General features: G+C 47.9%; 1 protein-coding gene across 1 annotated transcript; it reads left to right on the top strand.

The window, feature by feature from the left end:
* Window positions 1-894: 894 nt before the first annotated feature.
* LOC124028554 (chromosome transmission fidelity protein 18 homolog) lies at window positions 895-26,371 on the top strand (the record flags this gene model as incomplete). The annotated part of the gene is made up of 6 exons (XM_046340597.1): window positions 895-1,037; window positions 1,213-1,327; window positions 11,602-11,826; window positions 14,559-14,708; window positions 25,492-25,622; window positions 26,227-26,371. Coding segments are annotated over exons 1-6 (846 nt in total), but the record flags the coding sequence as incomplete, so codon positions are not given.
* Window positions 26,372-26,726: the final 355 nt, after the last annotated feature.

The following is a 26,726-nucleotide window of genomic DNA, read 5'->3' on the forward strand; positions in this document are numbered from 1 at the left end:
CGTGTTAATGTGTTGTAGTTCCTCCACGGTCGAGGTTAGAGACAGCTGGACGTGTTAATGTGTTGTAGTTCCTCCACGGTCGAGGTTAGAGACAGCAGCTGGTTCCTCCACGGTGTTAGAGACAGCTGTGTTGTAGTTCCTCCACGGTCGAGGTTAGAGACAGCTGGACGTGTTAATGTGTTGTAGTTCCTCCACGGTCGAGGTTAGAGACAGCTGGACGTGTTAATGTGTTGTAGTTCCTCCACGGTCGAGGTTAGAGACAGCTGGACGTGTTAATGTGTTGTAGTTCCTCCACGGTCGAGGTTAGAGACAGCTGGACGTGTTAATGTGTTGTAGTTCCTCCACGGTCGAGGTTAGAGACAGCTGGACGTGTTAATGTGTTGTAGTTCCTCCACGGTCGAGGTTAGAGACAGCTGGACGTGTTAATGTGTTGTAGTTCCTCCACGGTCGAGGTTAGAGACAGCTGGACGTGTTAAGCTGTGTGTGTTGTAGTTCCTCCACGGTCGAGGTTAGAGACAGCTGGACGTGTTAATGTGTTGTAGTTCCTCCACGGTCGAGGTTAGAGACAGCTGGACGTGTTAATGTGTTGTAGTTCCTCCACGGTCGAGGTTAGAGACAGCTGGACGTGTTAATGTGTTGTAGTTCCTCCACGGTCGAGGTTAGAGACAGCTGGACGTGTTAATGTGTTGTAGTTCCTCCACGGTCGAGGTTAGAGACAGCTGGACGTGTTAATGTGTTGTAGTTCCTCCACGGTCGAGGTTAGAGACAGCTGGTTCCTCCACGGTGTTAGAGACAATGTGTTGTAGTTCCTCCACGGTCGAGGTCAGAGACAGCTGGACGTGTTAATGTGTTGTAGTTCCTCCATGGTCGAGGTCAGAGACAGCTGGACGTGTTAATGTGTTGTAGTTCCTCCACGGTCGCGGGAAGAGACAGCTGGACGTGCAGTCGGTCCAGTCCATGAGGATCGGTCAGAAGGATCAGAATAAAGGACTGTTCAACCTCTGGCAGGAGATCTTCCAACTGCCGCGCATCAAACGGTATTATAACTAACTATGCTATTGATAACCAAAACTATCTGTTTCTCTTCCTCCTTGACCATATTTGGTGTCTTCCTGGTTGACCATATTTGGTGTCTTCCTGGTTGACCATATTTGGTGTCTTCCTGCTTGACCATATTTGGTGTCTTCCTGCTTGACCATATTTGGTGTATAGGAAGCGTGTGGTCGAGGAGCTGGAAGAGGGGCTTAGAGAAGGAGGCGGGGCCGAGAGACTACAGCACATCCTTCACCTGGCCTCTTCCACCGGAGAGCACGACAAACTCACACAGGTAACACACACCACACCACACACACACACACACACACACACACAGTCCCTAGGGTGATATTACTATAGTCACACACACAGTCCCTAGGGTTGGGTGATATTACTATAGTCTCACACACAGTCCCTAGGGTTGGGTGATATTACTATAGTCACACACAGTCCCTAGGGTTGGGTGATATTACTATAGTCTCACACACAGTCCCTAGGGTGATATTACTATAGTCACACACAGTCCCTAGGGTTGGGTGATATTACTATAGTCTCACACAGTCCCTAGGGTGATATTACTATAGTCACACACAGTCCCTAGGGTTGGGTGATATTACTATAGTCTCACACACAGTCCCTAGGGTTGGGTGATATTACTATAGTCTCACACACAGTCCCTAGGGTGATATTACTATAGTCACACACAGTCCCTAGGGTGATATTACTATAGTCACACACACAGTCCCTAGGGTGATATTACTATAGTCTCACACAGTCCCTAGGGTGATATTACTATAGTCACACACAGTCCCTAGGGTTGGGTGATATTACTATAGTCTCACACACAGTCCCTAGGGTGATATTACTATAGTCACACACACAGTCCCTAGGGTTGGGTGATATTACTATAGTCACACACAGTCCCTAGGGTTGGGTGATATTACTATAGTCACACACACAGTCCCTAGGGTTGGGTGATATTACTATAGTCACACACACAGTCCCTAGGGTGATATTACTATAGTCACACACACAGTCCCTAGGGTGATATTACTATAGTCACACACAGTCCCCTAGGGTGATATTACTATAGTCACACACACACACAGTCCCTAGGGTTGGGTGATATTACTATAGTCACACACAGTCCCTAGGGTTGGGTGATATTACTATAGTCTCACACACAGTCCCTAGGGTGATATTACTATAGTCACACACAGTCCCTAGGGTTGGGTGATATTACTATAGTCTCACACAGTCCCTAGGGTGATATTACTATAGTCACACACAGTCCCTAGGGTTGGGTGATATTACTATAGTCTCACACACAGTCCCTAGGGTTGGGTGATATTACTATAGTCTCACACACAGTCCCTAGGGTGATATTACTATAGTCACACACAGTCCCTAGGGTTGGGTGATATTACTATAGTCTCACACACAGTCCCTAGGGTGATATTACTATAGTCACACACACAGTCCCTAGGGTGATATTACTATAGTCACACACAGTCCCTAGGGTTGGGTGATATTACTATAGTCTCACACACAGTCCCTAGGGTGATATTACTATAGTCACACACACAGTCCCTAGGGTGATATTACTATAGTCACACACACAGTCCCTAGGGTGATATTACTATAGTCACACACACAGTCCCTAGGGTTGGGTGATATTACTATAGTCACACACACAGTCCCTAGGGTGATATTACTATAGTCACACACAGTCCCTAGGGTTGGGTGATATTACTATAGTCTCACACACAGTCCCTAGGGTGATATTACTATAGTCTCACACACAGTCCCTAGGGTGATATTACTATAGTCACACACAGTCCCTAGGGTGATATTACTATAGTCACACACACAGTCCCTAGGGTTGGGTGATATTACTATAGTCACACACAGTCCCTAGGGTGATATTACTATAGTCACACACAGTCCCTAGGGTTGGGTGATATTACTATAGTCACACACACAGTCCCTAGGGTGATATTACTATAGTCACACACACAGTCCCTAGGGTTGGGTGATATTACTATAGTCACACACAGTCCCTAGGGTGATATTACTATAGTCACACACACAGTCCCTAGGGTTGGGTGATATTACTATAGTCTCACACAGTCCCTAGGGTTGGGTGATATTACTATAGTCTCACACAGTCCCTAGGGTTGGGTGATATTACTATAGTCACACACACAGTCCCTAGGGTGATATTACTATAGTCTCACACACAGTCCCTAGGGTGATATTACTATAGTCTCACACACAGTCCCTAGGGTTGGGTGATATTACTATAGTCTCACACAGTCCCTAGGGTTGGGTGATATTACTATAGTCTCACACACAGTCCCTAGGGTTGGGTGATATTACTATAGTCACACACACAGTCCCTAGGGTGATATTACTATAGTCACACACACAGTCCCTAGGGTTGGGTGATATTACTATAGTCACACACAGTCCCTAGGGTTGGTGATATTACTATAGTCACACACACAGTCCCTAGGGTGATATTACTATAGTCACACACACAGTCCCTAGGGTGATATTACTATAGTCACACACACAGTCCCTAGGGTGATATTACTATAGTCACACACAGTCCCTAGGGTTGGGTGATATTACTATAGTCACACACAGTCCCTAGGGTGATATTACTATAGTCACACACACAGTCCCTAGGGTGATATTACTATAGTCACACACACAGTCCCTAGGGTGATATTACTATAGTCACACACAGTCCCTAGGGTTGGGTGATATTACTATAGTCTCACACACAGTCCCTAGGGTTGGGTGATATTACTATAGTCACACACAGTCCCTAGGGTTGGGTGATATTACTATAGTCACACACAGTCCCTAGGGTGATATTACTATAGTCACACAGTCCCTAGGGTTGGGTGATATTACTATAGTCACACACAGTCCCTAGGGTTGGGTGATATTACTATAGTCACACAGTCCCTAGGGTTGGGTGATATTACTATAGTCACACACACAGTCCCTAGGGTGATATTACTATAGTCACACACACAGTCCCTAGGGTTGGGTGATATTACTATAGTCTCACACACAGTCCCTAGGGTGATATTACTATAGTCACACACAGTCCCTAGGGTTGGGTGATATTACTATAGTCACACACACAGTCCCTAGGGTGATATTACTATAGTCACACACACAGTCCCTAGGGTGATATTACTATAGTCACACACACAGTCCCTTGGGTGATATTACTATAGTCACACACACAGTCCCTAGGGTGATATTACTATAGTCTCACACACAGTCCCTAGGGTTGGGTGATATTACTATAGTCACACACACAGTCCCTAGGGTGATATTACTATAGTCTCACACACAGTCCCTAGGGTGATATTACTATAGTCTCACACAGTCCCTAGGGTGATATTACTATAGTCACACACAGTCCCTAGGGTGATATTACTATAGTCTCACACACAGTCCCTAGGGTGATATTACTATAGTCTCACACACAGTCCCTAGGGTTGGGTGATATTACTATAGTCACACACAGTCCCTAGGGTTGGGTGATATTACTATAGTCTCACACACAGTCCCTAGGGTGATATTACTATAGTCTCACACACAGTCCCTAGGGTTGGGTGATATTACTATAGTCACACACAGTCCCTAGGGTGATATTACTATAGTCTCACACACAGTCCCTAGGGTGATATTACTATAGTCACACACAGTCCCTAGGGTTGGGTGATATTACTATAGTCTCACACAGTCCCTAGGGTTGGGTGATATTACTATAGTCTCACACACAGTCCCTAGGGTTGGGTGATATTACTATAGTCACACACACAGTCCCTAGGGTGATATTACTATAGTCACACACACAGTCCCTAGGGTGATATTACTATAGTCACACACACAGTCCCTAGGGTGATATTACTATAGTCACACACACAGTCCCTAGGGTGATATTACTATAGTCACACACACAGTCCCTAGGGTGATATTACTATAGTCACACACAGTCCCTAGGGTTGGGTGATATTACTATAGTCACACACAGTCCCTAGGGTGATATTACTATAGTCACACACACAGTCCCTAGGGTGATATTACTATAGTCACACACACAGTCCCTAGGGTGATATTACTATAGTCACACACAGTCCCTAGGGTTGGGTGATATTACTATAGTCTCACACACAGTCCCTAGGGTTGGGTGATATTACTATAGTCACACACAGTCCCTAGGGTTGGGTGATATTACTATAGTCACACACAGTCCCTAGGGTGATATTACTATAGTCACACAGTCCCTAGGGTTGGGTGATATTACTATAGTCACACACAGTCCCTAGGGTTGGGTGATATTACTATAGTCACACAGTCCCTAGGGTTGGGTGATATTACTATAGTCACACACACAGTCCCTAGGGTGATATTACTATAGTCACACACACAGTCCCTAGGGTTGGGTGATATTACTATAGTCTCACACACAGTCCCTAGGGTGATATTACTATAGTCACACACAGTCCCTAGGGTTGGGTGATATTACTATAGTCACACACACAGTCCCTAGGGTGATATTACTATAGTCACACACACAGTCCCTAGGGTGATATTACTATAGTCACACACACAGTCCCTAGGGTGATATTACTATAGTCACACACACAGTCCCTAGGGTGATATTACTATAGTCACACACAGTCCCTAGGGTGATATTACTATAGTCTCACACACAGTCCCTAGGGTGATATTACTATAGTCTCACACACAGTCCCTAGGGTTGGGTGATATTACTATAGTCACACACACAGTCCCTAGGGTGATATTACTATAGTCACACACACAGTCCCTAGGGTTGGGTGATATTACTATAGTCACACAGTCCCTAGGGTGATATTACTATAGTCTCACACACAGTCCCTAGGGTTGGGTGATATTACTATAGTCACACACACAGTCCCTAGGGTAGGGTGATATTACTATAGTCTCACACACAGTCCCTAGGGTTGGGTGATATTACTATAGTCTCACACACAGTCCCTAGGGTTGGGTGATATTACTATAGTCACACACACAGTCCCTAGGGTGATATTACTATAGTCACACACAGTCCCTAGGGTGATATTACTATAGTCTCACACACAGTCCCTAGGGTGATATTACTATAGTCTCACACACAGTCCCTAGGGTGATATTACTATAGTCTCACACACAGTCCCTAGGGTGATATTACTATAGTCTCACACACAGTCCCTAGGGTTGGGTGATATTACTATAGTCTCTAGTCACACACAGTCCCTGGGTGATACACACAGTCCTACAGTCCCTAGGGTTGGGTGATATTACTATAGGGTGATATTACTATAGTCACACACACAGTCCCTAGGGTGATATTACTATAGTCACACACACAGTCCCTAGGGTTGGGTGATATTACTATAGTCACACACACAGTCCCTAGGGTTGGGTGATATTACTATAGTCACACACACAGTCCCTAGGGTTGGGTGATATTACTATAGTCACACACACAGTCCCTAGGGTTGGGTGATATTACTATAGTCTCACACAGTCCCTAGGGTGATATTACTATAGTCACACACAGTCCCTAGGGTGATATTACTATAGTCTCACACACAGTCCCTAGGGTGATATTACTATAGTCTCACACAGTCCCTAGGGTTGGGTGATATTACTATAGTCACACACACAGTCCCTAGGGTGATATTACTATAGTCACACACAGTCCCTAGGGTTGGGTGATATTACTATAGTCACACACACAGTCCCTAGGGTGATATTACTATAGTCACACACACAGTCCCTAGGGTGATATTACTATAGTCACACACAGTCCCTAGGGTTGGGTGATATTACTATAGTCACACACACAGTCCCTAGGGTGATGTTACTATAGTCACACACACAGTCCCTAGGGTGATATTACTATAGTCACACACAGTCCCTAGGGTGATATTACTATAGTCACACACACAGTCCCTAGGGTGATATTACTATAGTCACACACACAGTCCCTAGGGTGATATTACTATAGTCTCACACACAGTCCCTAGGGTTGGGTGATATTACTATAGTCACACACAGTCCCTAGGGTGATATTACTATAGTCTCACACACAGTCCCTAGGGTGATATTACTATAGTCTCACACACAGTCCCTAGGGTTGGGTGATATTACTATAGTCTCACACACAGTCCCTAGGGTTGGGTGATATTACTATAGTCACACACACAGTCCCTAGGGTTGGGTGATATTACTATAGTCACACACACAGTCCCTAGGGTTGGGTGATATTACTATAGTCACACACAGTCCCTAGGGTGATATTACTATAGTCACACACAGTCCCTAGGGTTGGGTGATATTACTATAGTCACACACAGTCCCTAGGGTGATATTACTATAGTCTCACACACAGTCCCTAGGGTGATATTACTATAGTCACACACACAGTCCCTAGGGTGATATTACTATAGTCTCACACACAGTCCCTAGGGTGATATTACTATAGTCTCACACACAGTCCCTAGGGTTGGGTGATATTACTATAGTCACACACAGTCCCTAGGGTGATATTACTATAGTCTCACACACAGTCCCTAGGGTGATATTACTATAGTCTCACACACAGTCCCTAGGGTGATATTACTATAGTCACACACACAGTCCCTAGGGTGATATTACTATAGTCTCACACACAGTCCCTAGGGTTGGGTGATATTACTATAGTCACACACACAGTCCCTAGGGTGATATTACTATAGTCACACACACAGTCCCTAGGGTTGGGTGATATTACTATAGTCTCACACACAGTCCCTAGGGTGATATTACTATAGTCTCACACACAGTCCCTAGGGTGATATTACTATAGTCACACACACAGTCCCTAGGGTGATATTACTATAGTCACACACACAGTCCCTAGGGTGATATTACTATAGTCACACACACAGTCCCTAGGGTGATATTACTATAGTCACACAGTCCCTAGGGTGATATTACTATAGTCTCACACACAGTCCCTAGGGTGATATTACTATATTCTCACACACAGTCCCTAGGGTGATATTACTATAGTCACACACAGTCCCTAGGGTTGGGTGATATTACTATAGTCTCACACAGTCCCTAGGGTGATATTACTATAGTCACACAGTCCCTAGGGTTGGGTGATATTAGTCTCCATCATCCTCCCTCTCTGTCTCTCTGTCTCCATCCTCCTCCCTCTCTGTCTCTCTTGTCTCCCTCCTCCTCCTCTCTGTCTCTCTGTCTCCCTCCTCCTCCCTCTCTGTCTCTCTGTTTCCCTCCTCCTCCGTCTCTGTCTCCCTCCTCCCTCTCTGTCTCTCTGTCTCCCTCCTCCTCTCTCTCTGTCTCTCTGTCTCCCTCCTCCTCCCTCTCTGTCTCTCTGTCTCCCTCCTCCTCTCTTTCTGTCTCTCTGTCTCCCTCCTCCTCCCTCTCTGTCTCCCTCCTCCTCCCTCTCTGTCTCTCTGTCTCCCTCCTCCTGTCTCTCTGTCTCCCTCCTCCTCCCTCTCTGTCTCTCTCTCTCTGTCTCCCTTCTCCTCCCTCTCTCTCTCTCTCTCTGTCTCCCTCCTCCCTCTCTCTCTCTCTCTCTCTCTGTCTCCCTCCTCCTCCTCTCTCTCTCTCTCTCTCTCTCTGTCTCCCTCCTCCTCTCTTTCTGTCTCTCTGTCTCTCTGTCTCCTCCTCCTCCCTCTCTCTCTCTCTCTCTGTCTCCCTCCTCCTCCCTCTCTCTCTCTCTCTCTCTCTGTCTCCCTCCTCCTCCCTCTCTCTCTCTCTCTCTCTCTGTCTCCCTCCTCCTCCCTCTCTCTCTCTCTCTCTCTCTCTCTCTCTCTCTCTCTGTCTCTCCTCCCTCCTCCCTCTCTGTCTCTCTGTCTCCTCCTCCTCCCCCTCTCTGTCTCTCTCTCTCTCTGTCTCCCCCTCCTCCTCCCTCTCTCTCTCTCTCTCTCTCTCTCTCTCTGTCTCCCTCCTCCTCCCTCTCTCTCTCTCTCTCTCTCTGTCTCCCTCCTCCTCCCTCTCTCTCTCTCTCTCTCTGTCTCCCTCCTCCCTCCCTCTCTCTCTCTCTCTCTGTCTCCCTCCTCCTCTCTTTCTGTCTCTCTGTCTCTCTGTCTCCCTCCTCCTCTCTTTCTGTCTCTCTGTCTCTGTCTCCCTCCTCCTCCCTCTGTCTCTCTGTCTCCCTCCTCCTCCCTCTCTGTCTCTCTGTCTCCCTCCTCCTCCCTCTCTCTCTGTCTCTCTGTCTCCCTCCTCCTCCCTCTCTCTCTCTCTGTCTCCCTCCTCCTCCCTCTCTCTCTCTGTCTCCCTCCTCCTCTCTTTCTGTCTCTCTCTCTCTGTCTCCCTCCTCCTCCCTCTCTCTCTCTCTCTCTGTCTCCCTCCTCCTCCCTCTCTCTCTCTCTCTCTCTCTCTCTCTGTCTCTCTGTCTCCTCCTCCTCCTCTCTCTCTCTCTCTCTCTGTCTCCCTCCTCCTCACTCTCTCTCTCTCTGTCTCCCTCCTCCTCCCTCTCTCTCTCTCTCTCTCTCTCTCTGTCTCCCTCCTCCTCCCTCTCTCTCTCTCTCTCTGTCTCCCTCCTCCTCTCTCTGTCTCTCTCTCTCTGTCTCCCCTCCTCTGTCTCTCTTTCTGTCTCTCTGTCTCTCTGTCTCCCTCCTCCTCCCTCTGTCTCTCTGTCTCCCTCCTCCTCCCCCCTCTCTCTCTCTCTCTCTGTCTCTCCTCCTCCTCTCTCTCTCTCTCTCTGTCTCTGTCTCCCTCCTCCTCTCTCTCTCTCTCTCTCTCTCTCTGTCTCCCTCCTCCTCCCTCTCTCTCTCTGTCTCTCCTCCCTCCTCCTCTTTCTGTCTCTCTGTCTCTCTGTCTCTCCTCCTCTGTCTCTCTCTCTCTCTCTCTCTCTCTCTCTCTCTCTCTCTCTCTCTCTCTCTCTGTCTCCTCTCCCTCCTCCTCTCTCTCTCTCTCTCTCTCTCTCTCTCCCTCCTCCTCCCTCTCTCTCTCTCTCTCTGTCTCCCTCCTCCTCTCTTTCTGTCTCTCTGTCTCTCTGTCTCCCTCCTCCTCTCTTTCTGTCTCTCTGTCTCTGTCTCCTCCTCCCTCTCTCTCTCTGTCTCCCTCCTCCTCTCTTTCTGTCTCTCTGTCTCTCTGTCTCCCTCCTCCTCTCTTTCTGTCTCTCTGTCTCTGTCTCCCTCCTCCTCCCTCTGTCTCTCTGTCTCCCTCCTCCTCCCTCTGTCTCTCTGTCTCCCTCCTCCTCCCTCTCTCTCTCTGTCTCCCTCCTCCTCCTCCCTCTGTCTCTCTGTCTCCCTCCTCCTCCCTCTCTCTCTCTCTGTCTCCCTCCTCCTCCCTCTCTCTCTCTCTGTCTCCCTCCTCCTCTCTTTCTGTCTCTCTGTCTCCCTCCTCCTCCCTCTCTGTCTCCCTCCTCCTCCCTCTCTGTCTCCCTCCTCCTCCCTCTCTGTCTCTCTGTCTCCTCCTCCCTCTCTGTCTCTCTCTCTCTGTCTCCCTCCTCCTCCCTCTCTCTCTCTCTCTCTGTCTCCTCCTCCTCCTCTCTCTCTCTGTCTCTCTGTCTCCCTCCTCCTCCCTCTCTCTCTCTCTCTGTCTCCCTCCTCCTCTCTCTCTCTCTCTCTGTCTCCCTCCTCCTCCCTCTCTGTCTCTCTGTCTCCCTCCTCCTCCCTCTCTGTCTCTGTCTCCCTCCTCCTCCCTCTCTCTCTCTCTCTCTGTCTCCCTCCTCCTCCCCCTCTCTCTCTCTGTCTCCCTCCTCCTCCCTCTCTGTCTCTCTGTCTCCCTCCTCCTCCTCCCTCTGTCTCTCTGTCTCCCTCCTCCTCCCTCTCTCTCTCTGTCTCCCTCCTCCTCCCTCTCTCTCTCTCTGTCTCCCTCTCTGTCTCCCTCCTCCTCCTGTCTCCCTCCTCCTCCTCCTCCCTCTCTGTCTCTCTGTCTCCCTCCTCCTCCCTCTCTGTCTCCCTCCTCCTCCCTCTCTGTCTCCCTCCTCCTCCCTCTCTGTCTCCCTCCTCCTCCCTCTCTGTTTCCCTCCTCCTCCCTCTCTGTCTCCCTCCTCCTCCCTCTGTCTCCCTCCTCCTCCCTCTCTGTCTCCCTCCTCCTCCCTCTCTGTTTCCCTCCTCCTCTCTCTGTCTCTCTGTCTCCCTCCTCCTCCTCCCTCTCTGTCTCCCTCCTCCTCCCTCTCTGTCTCTCTGTCTCTCTGTTTCCCTCCATCTGTCTCTATGTGTATGAGATGTAGTCTGGATAATGTGTATCCTGGTAGATGTGTTCCAGATTACTTTTTAAATTGAGAAATCTAATCAGAGAACATGTTGCTATTGGGACCTAACCTCTATTAATATCTCTCCCTCCTCCCTCCTCCCTCCTCGATCTCTCTCTGTCCCTCCTCCTCCTCAACCTCTCTCTCTGTCTCTCTCTCTCTCTTTCTCCCTCCTTCTCTCTCTCTCTCTCTCTCTGTCCCTCCTCCCTCCTCGATCTCTCTCTCTCTCTCTCTCTCTCTCTCTCTCTGTCTCTCTCTCTCTTTCTCCCTCCTCGATCTCTCTCTGTTCCCAGGGTCTCTATGATAACTTCCTGTCTATGCGTGTGAAGGACCACGATCTTGGCAGAGTGTGTCAGGCTCTGGATTGGTTGGGCTTCTCAGACGGGTTGACCCAGGCCATGCTGCAAGGACAAAACTTCTCTCTGCTGCGATACCAGCCCTTCCTCCCCGCAGCTTTCCACTTCCTGTTTGCTCACACACACGTCCCCCGCATCAACTACCCCCACAGCCAGTACGAGGTACACACACAAAACCTGGGCTTAGATAGAATGTGGTGTTCCTCTGGGTTCTATTCTAGGAATAGATAGAATGTGGTGTTCCTCAGGGTTCTATTCTACCAATAGATAGAATGTGGTGTTCCTCAGGGTTCTATTCTAGGAAAAGATAGAATGTGGTGTTCCTCAGGGTTCTATTCTACAAATAGATAGAATGTGGTGTTCCTCAGGGCTATATTCTAGGAATAGATAGATAGAATGTGGTGTTCCTCAGGGCTATATTCTAGGAATAGATAGATAGAATGTGGTGTTCCTCAGGGTTCTATTCTAGGAATAGATAGATAGAATGTGGTGTTCCTCTGGGTTCTATTCTAGGAATAGATAGATAGAATGTGGTGTTCCTCTGGGTTCTATTCTAGGAATAGATAGATAGAATGTGGTGTTCCTCTGGGTTCTATTCTAGGAATAGATAGATAGAATGTGGTGTTCCTCTGGGTTCTATTCTAGGAATAGATAGATAGAATGTGGTGTTCCTCTGGGTTCTATTCTAGGAATAGATAGATAGAATGTGGTGTTCCTCTGGGTTATATTCTAGGAATACATATAATGTAGTGTTCCTCAGGGTTTTATTCTAGATCCTCTGTTATTTCAGCCATAGCTCTCTAATAATTTATCGTCCCTTTCTCTTCCCCCTTCTCTCCTCTCTTCCCCTTCTCTCTTCTCTACCTCCTCTCTCTCCTCTCTACCACCTCTCACCACTATCTTCCCCCTTCTCTCCTCTCCCCCTTCTCTCCTCTCCCCCTTCTCTCCTCTCCCCCTTCTCTCCTCTCCCTCTCCTCTCTTTCCCCTCTCCTCTCTTTCCCCTCTCCTCTCTTTCCCCTCTCCTCTCTTCCCCTTCTCTTCCCCCTCTCTCCTCTTCACCCCCTCTCCTCTCCTCTCTTCCCCCTTCTCTCCTCTCCTCTCTTCCCCTCTCTCCTTTCCTCTTCCCTCTCTCCTCTTCACCCTCTCTCCTCTCTTCCCCTTCTCTCCTCTCTACCTCCTCTCTCTCCTCTCTACCTCCTCTCACCACTATCTTCCCCCTTCTCTCCTCTCCCTCTCTCCTCTTCCCCCTCTCTCCTCTCCTCTCCTCTCTTCCCCCTTCTCTCCTCTCCTCTCTTACCCCTCTCTCCTCTCTTACCCCTCTCTCTCTCTTACCCCTCTCTCCTCTCTTTCCCCTCTCTCCTCTTCCCCCTCTCTCTTTCCCCTCTCTCCTCTTCACCCTCTCTCCTCTCCTTCCCCTCTCTCCTCTTCACCCTCTCTCCTCTCCTCTCTTCCCCCATCTCTCCTCTCTTCCCCCTCTCTCCTCTCTTCCCGCTTCTCTCTTACCCCTTTCTCCTCTTCCCCCTCTCTCCTCTCCTCTCTTCCCCCTTCTCTCTTCCCCCTCTCTCCCCTCCTCTCCTCTCTTCCCCTTCTCTCTCCCCTCTCTTCCCCTCTCCTCTCTTTCCCCTCTCCTCTCTTTCCCCTCTCTCTCTTTCCCCCCTCTCCCCTCTCCTCTCTTTCCCTCTCCTCTCTTCCCCTCTCCTCTCTTTCCTCCTCTCTCCCCTCTCCTTCCCCTCTCCTCTCCCCTCTCCCCTCTCCTCTCTTTCCCCTCTCCTCTCTTTCCCCTCTCCTCTCTTTCCCCTCTCCTCTCTTTCCCCTCTCTCCCCTCTCTTTCCCTCTCCTCTCTTTCCCCTCTCCTCTCTTTCCCCTCTCCTCTCTTTCCCCTCTCCTCTCTTTCCCCTCTCCTCTCTTTCCCCTCTCCTCTCTTTCCCCTCTCCTCTCTTTCCCCTCTCTCCTCTTCACCCCTCTCCTCTCTTCCCCCTTCTCTCCTCTCCTCTCTTTCCCCTCTCCTCTCTTCCTCCTCTCTCTTCCCTCTTCTCTCCTCTCTTTCCCCCTCTCTCCTCTCTTTCCCCTCTCTCCTCTCTTTCCCCTCTCTCCTCTCTTTCCCCTCTCCTCTCTTCCCCTTCTCTTTCCCCTCTCTCCTCTCTTTCCCCTCTCCTCTCTTCCCCCTTCTCTTTCCCCTCTCTCCTCTTCACCCCCTCTCCTCTCTTCCCCTTCTCTCCTCTCCTCTCTTCCCCTTCTCTCCTCTCCTCTCTTTCCCTCTCTCCTCTTCCCCTCTCTCCTCTCCCCCCTCTCTCCTCTCTTTCCCCTCTCCTCTCTTTCCCCTCTCCTCTCTTTCCCCTCTCCTCTCTTTCCCCTTCCCTCTCCTCCTCTCTTTCCCCTCTCTCCTCTCTTTCCCCTCTCTCCTCTCTTTCCCCTCTCTCCTCTCTTTCCCTCTCTCCTCTCTTTCCCCCTCTCTCCCCTCTCCTCTCCTTCCCCTCTCTCCTCCTCTCTTTCCCCCTCTCTCTCTCCTCTCCTCTCTTTCCCCTCTCCTCTCTTTCCCCTCTCCTCTCTTTCCCCTCTCCTCTCTTTCCCCTCTCCTCTCTTTCCCCTCTCCTCTCTTTCCCCTCTCCTCTCTTTCCTCCCCTCTCCTCTCTTTCCTCCCCTCTCCTCTCTTTCCTCCCCTCTCCTCTCTTTCCTCCCCTCTCCTCTCTTTCCCCCCCTCTCCTCTCTTTCCCCTCTCCTCTCTTTCCCCCCCTCTCCTCTCTTTCCCCCTCTCCTCTCTTTCCCCTCTCTCCTCTCTTTCCCTCTCTCCTCTCCTCTCTTTCCCCTCTCTCCTCTCCTCTCTTTCCCCTTCTCTCCTCTCCTCTCTTCCCCCTTCTCTCCTCTCCTCTCCTCTCTTCCCCCTCTCTCTCCAGGCTCTAACTAAGACCTCAGCCAGCAGGAACGCTCTGGCGGCCATGTTATCTGAAGTCCCAGCATGCATCAGGACTAGAGTCAGTGAGCTTAGTCTCAGTCTGGACATCCTGTCTCTCCTGCTGGATATTATCTGTCCTAAACTACGACCTGTAGGTACACACACACACACACACACACACACACACACACACACACACACACACACACACACACACACACACACACACACACACACACACACACACACACACACACACACACACACACACACACACACACACACACACACACACTGGATATTATCTGTCCTAAACTATGACCTGTAGGGACACACACTGGATATTATCTGTCCTAAACTATGACCTGTAGGGACACACACTGGATATTATCTGTCCTAAACTATGACCTGTAGGGACACACACTGGATATTATCTGTCCCAAACTATGACCTGTAGGGACACACACTGGATATTATCTGTCCTAAACTATGACCTGTAGGGACACACACTGGATATTATCTGTCCTAAACTATGACCTGTAGGGACACACACTGGATATTATCTGTCCCAAACTATGACCTGTAGGGACACACACTGGATATTATCTGTCCCAAACTATGACCTGTAGGGACACACACTGGATATTATCTGTCCCAAACTACGACCTGTAGGGACACACACTGGATATTATCTGTCCTAAACTATGACCTGTAGGGACACACACTGGATATTATCTGTCCTAAACTATGACCTGTAGGGACACACACTGGATATTATCTGTCCTAAACTACGACCTGTAGGGACACACACTGGATAGTATCTGTCCTAAACTATGACCTGTAGGGACACACACTGGATAGTATCTGTCCTAAACTACGACCTGTAGGGACACACACTGGATAGTATCTGTCCTAAACTACGACCTGTAGGGACACACACACACACTGGATATTATCTGTCCTAAACTATGACCTGTAGGGACACACACACACTGGATAGTATCTGTCCTAAACTATGACCTGTAGGGACACACACGGGACATTATCTGTCCTAAACTATGACCTGTAGGGACACACACTGGATATTATCTGTCCTAAACTATGACCTGTAGGGACACACACTGGATATTATCTGTCCTAAACTATGACCTGTAGGGACACACACTGGATATTATCTGTCCTAAACTACGACCTGTAGGGACACACACTGGATAGTATCTGTCCTAAACTATGACCTGTAGGGACACACACTGGATATTATCTGTCCTAAACTATGACCTGTAGACACACACACACTGGATATTATCTGTCCTAAACTATGACCTGTAGGGACACACACTGGATATTATCTGTCCTAAACTATGACCTGTAGGGACACACACACACTGGATAGTATCTGTCCTAAACTACGACCTGTAGGTACACACACACACTGGATATTATCTGTCCTAAACTATGACCTGTAGGGACACACACTGGATATTATCTGTCCTAAACTATGACCTGTAGACACACACACACTGGATATTATCTGTCCTAAACTATGACCTGTAGGGACACACACTGGATATTATCTGTCCTAAACTATGACCTGTAGGGACACACACTGGATATTATCTGTCCTAAACTATGACCTGTAGGGACACACACTGGATAGTATCTGTCCTAAACTATGACCTGTAGGGACACACACTGGATATTATCTGTCCTAAACTACGACCTGTAGGGACACACACACACACTGGATAGTATCTGTCCTAAACTATGATCTGTAGATACACACACTGGATATTATCTGTCCTAAACTATGACCTGTAGGGACACACACTGGATATTATCTGTCCTAAACTATGACCTGTAGGGACACACACACTGGATATTATCTGTCCTAAACTATGACCTGTAGGGACACACTGGATATTATCTGTCCACACACTGGATATTATCTGTCCTAACCTATGACCTGTAGGGACACACACTGGATATTATCTGTCCTAAACTATGACCTGTAGGGACACACACTGGATATTATCTGTCCTAAACTATGACCTGTAGGGACACACACTGGATAGTATCTGTCCTAAACTACGACCTGTAGGGACACACACTGGATATTATCTGTCCTAAACTATGACCTGTAGGGACACACACACACTGGATATTATCTGTCCTAAACTATGACCTGTAGGGACACACACTGGATATTATCTGTCCTAAACTACGACCTGTAGGGACACACACTGGATAGTATCTGTCCTAAACTATGACCTGTAGGGACACACACACACTGGATATTATCTGTCCTAAACTATGACCTGTAGGGACACACACTGGATAGTATCTGTCCTAAACTATGACCTGTAGGGACACACACACACACTGGATATTATCTGTCCTAAACTATGACCTGTAGGGACACACACTGGATATTATCTGTCCTAAACTACGACCTGTAGGGACACACACTGGATAGTATCTGTCCTAAACTATGACCTGTAGGGACACACACACACTGGATATTATCTGTCCTAAACTATGACCTGTAGGGACACACACACACTGGATATTATCTGTCCTAAACTACGACCTGTAGGGACACACACTGGATAGTATCTGTCCTAAACTACGACCTGTAGGGACACACACTGGATATTATCTGTCCTAAACTATGACCTGTAGGGACACACACTGGATATTATCTGTCCTAAACTACGACCTGTAGGGACACACACTGGATATTATCTGTCCTAAACTACGACCTGTAGGGACACACACTGGATATTATCTGTCCTAAACTATGACCTGTAGGGACACACACTGGATATTATCTGTCCTAAACTATGACCTGTAGGGACACACACTGGATAGTATCTGTCCTAAACTACGACCTGTAGGGACACACACACACACACACACACACACACACACACACACACACTGGATATTATCTGTCCTAAACTACGACCTGTAGGGACACACACACACACACACACACACACACACACACACACACACACACCACACACACTGGATATTATCTGTCCTAAACTATGACCTGTAGGGACACACACTGGATATTATCTGTCCTAAACTATGACCTGTAGGGACACACACTGGATAGTATCTGTCCTAAACTATGACCTGTAGGGACACACACACACTGGATATTATCTGTCCTAAACTACGACCTGTAGGGACACACACTGGATATTATCTGTCCTAAACTATGACCTGTAGGGACACACACTGGATATTATCTGTCCTAAACTGACCTGTAGGGACACACACTGGATATTATCTGTCCTAAACTATGACCTGTAGGGACACACACTGGATAGTATCTGTCCTAAACTACGACCTGTAGGGACACACACTGGATAGTATCTGTCCTAAACTACGACCTGTAGGGACACACACTGGATATTATCTGTCCTAAACTATGACCTGTAGGGACACACACTGGATATTATCTGTCCTAAACTATGACCTGTAGGGACACACACTGGATATTATCTGTCCTAAACTACGACCTGTAGGGACACACACTGGATATTATCTGTCCTAAACTACGACCTGTAGGGACACACACTGGATATTATCTGTCCTAAACTATGACCTGTAGGGACACACACTGGATATTATCTGTCCTAAACTACGACCTGTAGGACACACACACACTGGATATTATCTGTCCTAAACTATGACCTGTAGGTACACACACTGGATATTATCTGTCCTAAACTATGACCTGTAGGGACACACACTGGATATTATCTGTCCTAAACTATGACCTGTAGGTACACACACTGGATATTATCTGTCCTAAACTACGACCTGTAGGGACACACACTGGATATTATCTGTCCCAAACTATGACCTGTAGGGACACACACTGGATATTATCTGTCCTAAACTATGACCTGTAGGGACACACACACTGGATATTATCTGTCCTAAACTACGACCTGTAGGGACACACACACACTGGATATTATATGTCCTAAACTATGACCTGTAGGGACACACACTGGATATTATATGTCCTAAACTACGACCTGTAGGGACACACACTGGATATTATCTGTCCTAAACTACACTAGGGACACACACTGGATATTATCTGTCCTAAACTATGACCTGTAGGGACACACACACTGGATATTATCTGTCCTAAACTACGACCTGTAGGGACACACACACACTGGATATTATCTGTCCTAAACTATGACCTGTAGGTACACACACTGGATATTATCTGTCCTAAACTACGACCTGTAGGGACACACACACACTGGATATTATCTGTCCTAAACTATGACCTGTAGGGACACACACACTGGATATTATCTGTCCTAAACTATGACCTGTAGGGACACACACTGGATAGTATCTGTCCTAAACTATGACCTGTAGGGACACACACACACTGGATATTATCTGTCCTAAACTATGACCTGTAGGGACACACACTGGATATTATCTGTCCTAAACTATGACCTGTAGGGACACACACTGGATAGTATCTGTCCTAAACTATGACCTGTAGGGACACACACACACACTGGATATTATCTGTCCTAAACTATGACCTGTAGGGACACACACACACTGGATATTATCTGTCCTAAACACACACACACTGGATAGTATCTGTCACTAAACACACGACCTGTAGGGACACACACTGGATATTATCTGTCCTAAACTATGACCTGTAGGGGACACACTGGATATTATCTGTCCTAAACTACGACCTGTAGGGACACACACTGGTAGGTCCTAAACTACGACCTGTAGGGACACACACTGGATATTATCTGTCCTAAACTATGACCTGTAGGGACACACACTGGATAGTATCTGTCCTAAACTACGACCTGTAGGGACACACACACACACACACACACACACACACACACACACACACACACTGGATATTATCTGTCCTAAACTACGACCTGTAGGGACACACACACACACACACACACACACACACACACACACACACACACACTGGATATTATCTGTCCTAAACTATGACCTGTAGGGACACACACTGGATATTATCTGTCCTAAACTATGACCTGTAGGGACACACACTGGATAGTATCTGTCCTAAACTATGACCTGTAGGGACACACACACACTGGATATTATCTGTCCTAAACTACGACCTGTAGGGACACACACTGGATATTATCTGTCCTAAACTATGACCTGTAGGGACACACACTGGATATTATCTGTCCTAAACTACGACCTGTAGGGACACACACTGGATATTATCTGTCCTAAACTATGACCTGTAGGGACACACACTGGATAGTATCTGTCCTAAACTACGACCTGTAGGGACACACACTGGATAGTATCTGTCCTAAACTACGACCTGTAGGGACACACACTGGATATTATCTGTCCTAAACTATGACCTGTAGGGACACACACTGGATATTATCTGTCCTAAACTATGACCTGTAGGGACACACACTGGATATTATCTGTCCTAAACTACGACCTGTAGGGACACACACTGGATATTATCTGTCCTAAACTACGACCTGTAGGGACACACACTGGATATTATCTGTCCTAAACTATGACCTGTAGGGACACACACTGGATATTATCTGTCCTAAACTACGACCTGTAGGGACACACACACACTGGATATTATCTGTCCTAAACTATGACCTGTAGGTACACACACTGGATATTATCTGTCCTAAACTACGACCTGTAGGGACACACACTGGATATTATCTGTCCTAAACTATGACCTGTAGGTACACACACTGGATATTATCTGTCCTAAACTACGACCTGTAGGGACACACACTGGATATTATCTGTCCCAAACTATGACCTGTAGGGACACACACTGGATATTATCTGTCCTAAACTATGACCTGTAGGGACACACACACTGGATATTATCTGTCCTAAACTACGACCTGTAGGGACACACACACACTGGATATTATATGTCCTAAACTATGACCTGTAGGGACACACACTGGATATTATCTGTCCTAAACTACGACCTGTAGGGACACACACTGGATATTATCTGTCCTAAACTACGACCTGTAGGGACACACACTGGATATTATCTGTCCTAAACTATGACCTGTAGGGACACACACACTGGATATTATCTGTCCTAAACTACGACCTGTAGGGACACACACACACTGGATATTATCTGTCCTAAACTATGACCTGTAGGTACACACACTGGATATTATCTGTCCTAAACTACGACCTGTAGGGACACACACACACTGGATATTATCTGTCCTAAACTATGACCTGTAGGGACACACACACACTGGATATTATCTGTCCTAAACTATGACCTGTAGGGACACACACTGGATATTATCTGTCCTAAACTATGACCTGTAGGGACACACACTGGATATTATCTGTCCTAAACTATGATCTGTAGATACACACACTGGATATTATCTGTCCTAAACTATGACCTGTAGGGACACACACTGGATATTATCTGTCCTAAACTATGACCTGTAGGGACACACACTGGATATTATCTGTCCTAAACTATGACCTGTAGGGACACACACACACACACACACACACACACACACACTGGATATTATCTGTCCTAAACTATGACCTGTAGGGACACACACTGGATATTATCTGTCCTAAACTATGACCTGTAGGGACACACACTGGATATTATCTGTCCTAAACTATGACCTGTAGGGACACACACTGGATATTATCTGTCCTAAACTACGACCTGTAGGGACACACACTGGATAGTATCTGTCCTAAACTACGACCTGTAGGGACACACACACTGGATAGTATCTGTCCTAAACTACGACCTGTAGGTACACACACTGGATATTATCTGTCCTAAACTATGACCTGTTGTTGTTGTCCTGGCCCCACATGGCCAGGTCTCTAACCTCTTCCCTATAGGCTGTCTCATCGTTGTCGGTAATCAGGCCTAGCACTGTTGTGTCATCTGCAAACTTAATGATGGTGTTGGAGTCTGGCCTGGCTGTGCAGTCATGAGTGAACAGGGAGTACAGGAGGGGAATGAGCACGCACCCCTGAGGGGCCCCCGTGTTGGGGATCAGCGTGGCGTATGTGTTGTTACCTACCCTCACCACCTGGGGGCGGGCTGTCAGGAAGTCCAGGATCCAGTTGCAGAGGGAGGTGTTTAGTCCCAGGGTCCTTAGCTTATTGATGAGCTTTGAGGGCACTAAGGTGTTGAACGCTGAGCTGTAGTCGATGAATAGCATTCTCACATAATGTTCCTTTTGTCCAGTTAGGAAAGGGCAGTGTGGAGTGCTATAGAGACTGTGTCATCTGTGTATCTGTTGGGGCGGTATGCGAATTGGAGCGGGTGTAGGGTTCCCGGGAGGATGGTGTTGTGAGCCACGACCAGCCTTTCAGAGCACTTCATTGCCTACAGACGTGAGTGCCACAGGTAATCAATTAGCCAGCTTACCTTTACTTTCTTTGGCACAGGGACTATGGTGGTCTGCTTGAAACAAGTAGCTATTACACACGCAGTCAGGAAGAGGTTGAGAACGTCAGTGAAGGCACTTGCCAGTTGGTTCAGGCTCTGAGTACTCATCCTGGTAATCCGTCTGAATGTTGACCTGTTTGGAGGTCTTGTTCACGTAGGCTACCGAGAGCTTTATCACACAGTCATCCAGAACAGCTGGTGCTGTCGTGCATGCTTCAGTGTTGCTTGCCTCGAAGCGAGCATAAAAGGCATTTAGGTCGTCAGGTCGCGTCACTGGGCAGCTCCCGGCTCGGTCTCCCTTTGTAGTCCGTAATAGGTCGTGTCACTGGGCAGCTCCCGGCTCGGTCTCCCTTTGTAGTCCGTAATAGGTTGTGTCACTGGGCAGCTCCCGGCTCGGTCTCCCTTTGTAGTCCGTAATAGGTCGTGTCACTGGGCAGCCCCCGGCTCGGTCTCCCTTTGTAGTCCGTAATAGGTCGCGTCACTGGGCAGCTCCCGGCTCGGTCTCCCTTTGTAGTCCGTGTCACTGGGCAGCTCCCGGCTCGGTCTCCCTTCGTAGTCCGTAATAGGTTGTGTCACTGGGCAGCTCCCGGCTCGGTCTCCCTTCGTAGTCCGTAATAGGTTGTGTCACTGGGCAGCTCCCGGCTCGGTCTCCCTTCGTAGTCCGTAATAGGTCGTCAGCTCGCGTCACTGGGCAGCTCCCGGCTCGGTCTCCCTTTGTCCGTAATAGTTTGCCCTTCCACATCCGACGAGCATCAGAATCGGTGTAGGATTTAATCTTAGTCTGGTATTGACACTTTGCCTGTTTGATGCATCGCAGGATTTCTTATTAGTGTCCGGATTAGTGTCCCTCTCCGCAGCTCTAGCCTTTAGCTCGGTGTGGATGTTACCTATAATCCATGGCTTCTGTTTGGGAAATGTACGTACGGTCACTGTGGGGACGACGTCATCGATGCACTTATTGATCAAGCTGGTGACTGATGTGGGTTACTCCTCAGTGCCATTGGATGAATCCAGGAATATATTCAGTCTTGTTCATGGCCTTATACAGCTGGTTGAGAGGTCTTAGTGCCAGCATCATGTTTATGGTCTTATACAGCTGGTTGAGAGGTCTCAGTGCCAGCATCATGTTTATGGTCTTATACAGCTGGTTGAGAGGTCTTAGTGCCAGCATCATGTTTATGGTCTTATACAGCTGGTTGAGAGGTCTCAGTGCCAGCATCATGTTTATGGTCTTATACAGCTGGTTGAGAGGTCTTAGTGCCAGCATCATGTTTATGGTCTTATACAGCTGGTTGAGAGGTCTTAGTGCCAGCATCATGTTTATGGTCTTATACAGCTGGTTGAGAGGTCTTAGTGCCAGCATCATGTTTATGGTCTTATACAGCTGGTTGAGAGGTCTTAGTGCCAGCATCATGTTTATGGTCTTATACAGCTGGTTGAGAGGTCTTAGTGCCAGCATCATGTTTATGGCCTTATACAGCTGGTTGAGAGGTCTTAGTGCCAGCATCATGTTTATGGTCTTATACAGCTGGTTGAGAGGTCTTAGTGCCAGCATCAGTCTTATTTATGGCCTTATACAGTTGGTTGAGAGGTCTCAGTACCAGCATCATGTTTATGGCCTTATACAGCTGGTTGAGAGGTCTTAGTACCAGCATCAGTCTTGTTTATGGTCTTATACAGCTGGTTGAGAGGTCTCAGTGCCAGCATCAGTCTTGTTTATGGTCTTATACAGCTGGTTGAGAGGTCTTAGTGCCAGCATCATGTTTATGGTCTTATACAGCTGGTTGAGAGGTCTCAGTGCCAGCATCAGTCTTGTTTATGGCCTTATACAGCTGGTTGAGAGGTCTCAGTGCCAGCATCATGTTTATGGTCTTATACAGCTGGTTGAGAGGTCTTAGTGCCAGCATCAGTCTTGTTTATGGCCTTATACAGCTGGTTGAGAGGTCTCAGTACCAGCATCATGTTTATGGCCTTATACAGCTGGTTGAGAGGTCTTAGTACCAGCATCAGTCTTGTTTATGGCCTTATACAGCTGGTTGAGAGGTCTTAGTGCCAGCATCAGTCTTATTTATGGCCTTATACAGCTGGTTGAGAGGTCTCAGTGCCAGCATCATGTTTATGGCCTTATACAGCTGGTTGAGAGGTCTTAGTGCCAGCATCAGTCTTGTTTATGGTCTTATACAGCTGGTTGAGAGGTCTTAGTGCCAGCATCATGTTTATGGCCTTATACAGCTGGTTGAGAGGTCTTAGTGCCAGCATCAGTCTTGTTTATGGTCTTATACAGCTGGTTGAGAGGTCTTAGTGCCAGCATCATGTTTATGGTCTTATACAGCTGGTTGAGAGGTCTCAGTGCTAGCATCATGTTTATGGCATCAGCTGGTTTATGCATCATGTTTATCTTATACAGCTGGTTGAGAGGTCTTAGTGCCAGCATCATGTTTATGGTCTTATACAGCTGGTTGAGAGGTCTCAGTGCCAGCATCAGTCTTGTTTATGGTCTTATACAGCTGGTTGAGAGGTCTCAGTGCCAGCATCATGTTTATGGTCTTATACAGCTGGTTGAGAGGTCTCAGTACCAGCATCAGTCTTGTTTATGGTCTTATACAGCTGGTTGAGAGGTCTCAGTGCCAGCATCATGTTTATGGCCTTATACAGCTGGTTGAGAGGTCTCAGTGCCAGCATCAGTCTTGTTTATGGTCTTATACAGCTGGTTGAGAGGTCTTAGTACCAGCATCATGTTTATGGCCTTATACAGCTGGTTGAGAGGTCTCAGTGCCAGCATCAGTCTTGTTTATGGCCTTATACAGCTGGTTGAGAGGTCTCAGTGCCAGCATCATGTTTATGGTCTTATACAGCTGGTTGAGAGGTCTTAGTGCCAGCATCATGTTTATGGCCTTATACAGCTGGTTGAGAGGTCTTAGTGCCAGCATCAGTCTTGTTTATGGTCTTATACAGCTGGTTGAGAGGTCTTAGTGCCAGCATCAGTCTTGTTTATGGCCTTATACAGCTGGTTGAGAGGTCTCAGTGCCAGCATCAGTCTTGTTTATGGTCTTATACAGCTGGTTGAGAGGTCTCAGTGCCAGCATCATGTTTATGGTCTTATACAGCTGGTTGAGAGGTCTCAGTACCAGCATCATGTTTATGGTCTTATACAGCTGGTTGAGAGGTCTTAGTGCCAGCATCATGTTTATGGTCTGTTCAGGGGGGGTCAGGTGTTGAATAACAGGTGTTTCTGTGTCCAGGTGAACCCCCAACTGTTCAGGGGGGGTCAGGTGTTGAATAACAGGTGTTTCTGTGTCCAGGTGAACCCCCAACTGTTCAGGGGGTCAGGTGTTGAATAACAGGTGTTTCTGTGTCCAGGTGAACCCCCAACTGTTCAGGGGGGGGTCAGGTGTTGAATAACAGGTGTTTCTGTGTCCAGGTGAACCCCCAACTGTTCAGCGACAGAGAGAAACAGCAGCTGGTTGATCTGATTCACACCATGATCTCCTACAACCTGTCCTACAGACAGGACAGAACGCCTGATGGCCAATATGTTTACGTTCTGGAGCCGTGAGTCTCACACACACACACACACGAACACACACACACAGAGGGAAACAGCAGCTGGTTGATCTGATTCACACCATGATCTCCTACAACCTGTCCTACAGACAGGACAGAATGCCTGATGGCCATGTGTGTGTGTGTCTGACCGTGTGTGTCTGACCGTGTGTGTCTGACCGTGTGTGTGTGTGTCTGACCGTGTGTGTGTGTCTCTGTGTGTGTGTCTCTGTGTGTGTGTGTCTGACCGTGTGTGTCTGACCGTGTGTGTGTGTGTGTCTGACCGTGTGTGTGTGTGTCTGACCGTGTGTGTGTGTGTCTGACCGTGTGTGTGTGTGTCTGACCGTGTGTGTGTGTCTGACCGTGTGTGTGTGTCTCTGTGTGTGTGTGTCTGACCGTGTGTGTGTGTCTGACCGTGTGTGTGTGTCTCTGTGTGTGTGTGTCTCTGTGTGTGTGTGTCTGACCGTGTGTGTGTGTCTGACCGTGTGTGTGTGTATCTGACCGTGTGTGTGTGTGTATCTGACCGTGTGTGTGTGTGTGTCTGACCGTGTGTGTGTCTGACCGTGTGTGTGTGTGTCTGACCGTGTGTGTGTGTGTCTCTGTGTGTGTGTAGGCGTGTGGAGCAGGTGGTCTGTTTCCCAGGCTTGCCCCCCCACAGACAGCTGACCTACCAGACCAAACAGACGATCAGCAGAGAGATGGACCAGGAGAGGATGAGGAGAGCAGAGTCACTGATGCTGCTACGCAACCCACACACGGTCAGACACACACACACACACCCACACACGGTCAGACATACACACACACCCACACACGGTCAGACACACTCACACGGTCAGACACACACAGTCAGACACACTCACACACACCCACACACGGTCAGACATACACACACACCCACACACGGTCAGACATACACACACGGTCAAACACACACAGTCAGACACACTCACACACACCGACACACGGTCAGACACACACGGTCAGACACACACGGTCAGACACACACGGTCAGACATACACACACACCCACACATGGTCACACACACTCACACGGTCAGACACACACGGTCAGACACACACGGTCAGACACACACGGTCAGACACACACAC

Source organism: Oncorhynchus gorbuscha, unplaced genomic scaffold, assembly GCF_021184085.1.
Source record: "Oncorhynchus gorbuscha isolate QuinsamMale2020 ecotype Even-year unplaced genomic scaffold, OgorEven_v1.0 Un_scaffold_4432, whole genome shotgun sequence".
Lineage (NCBI taxonomy): Eukaryota > Metazoa > Chordata > Actinopteri > Salmoniformes > Salmonidae > Oncorhynchus > Oncorhynchus gorbuscha.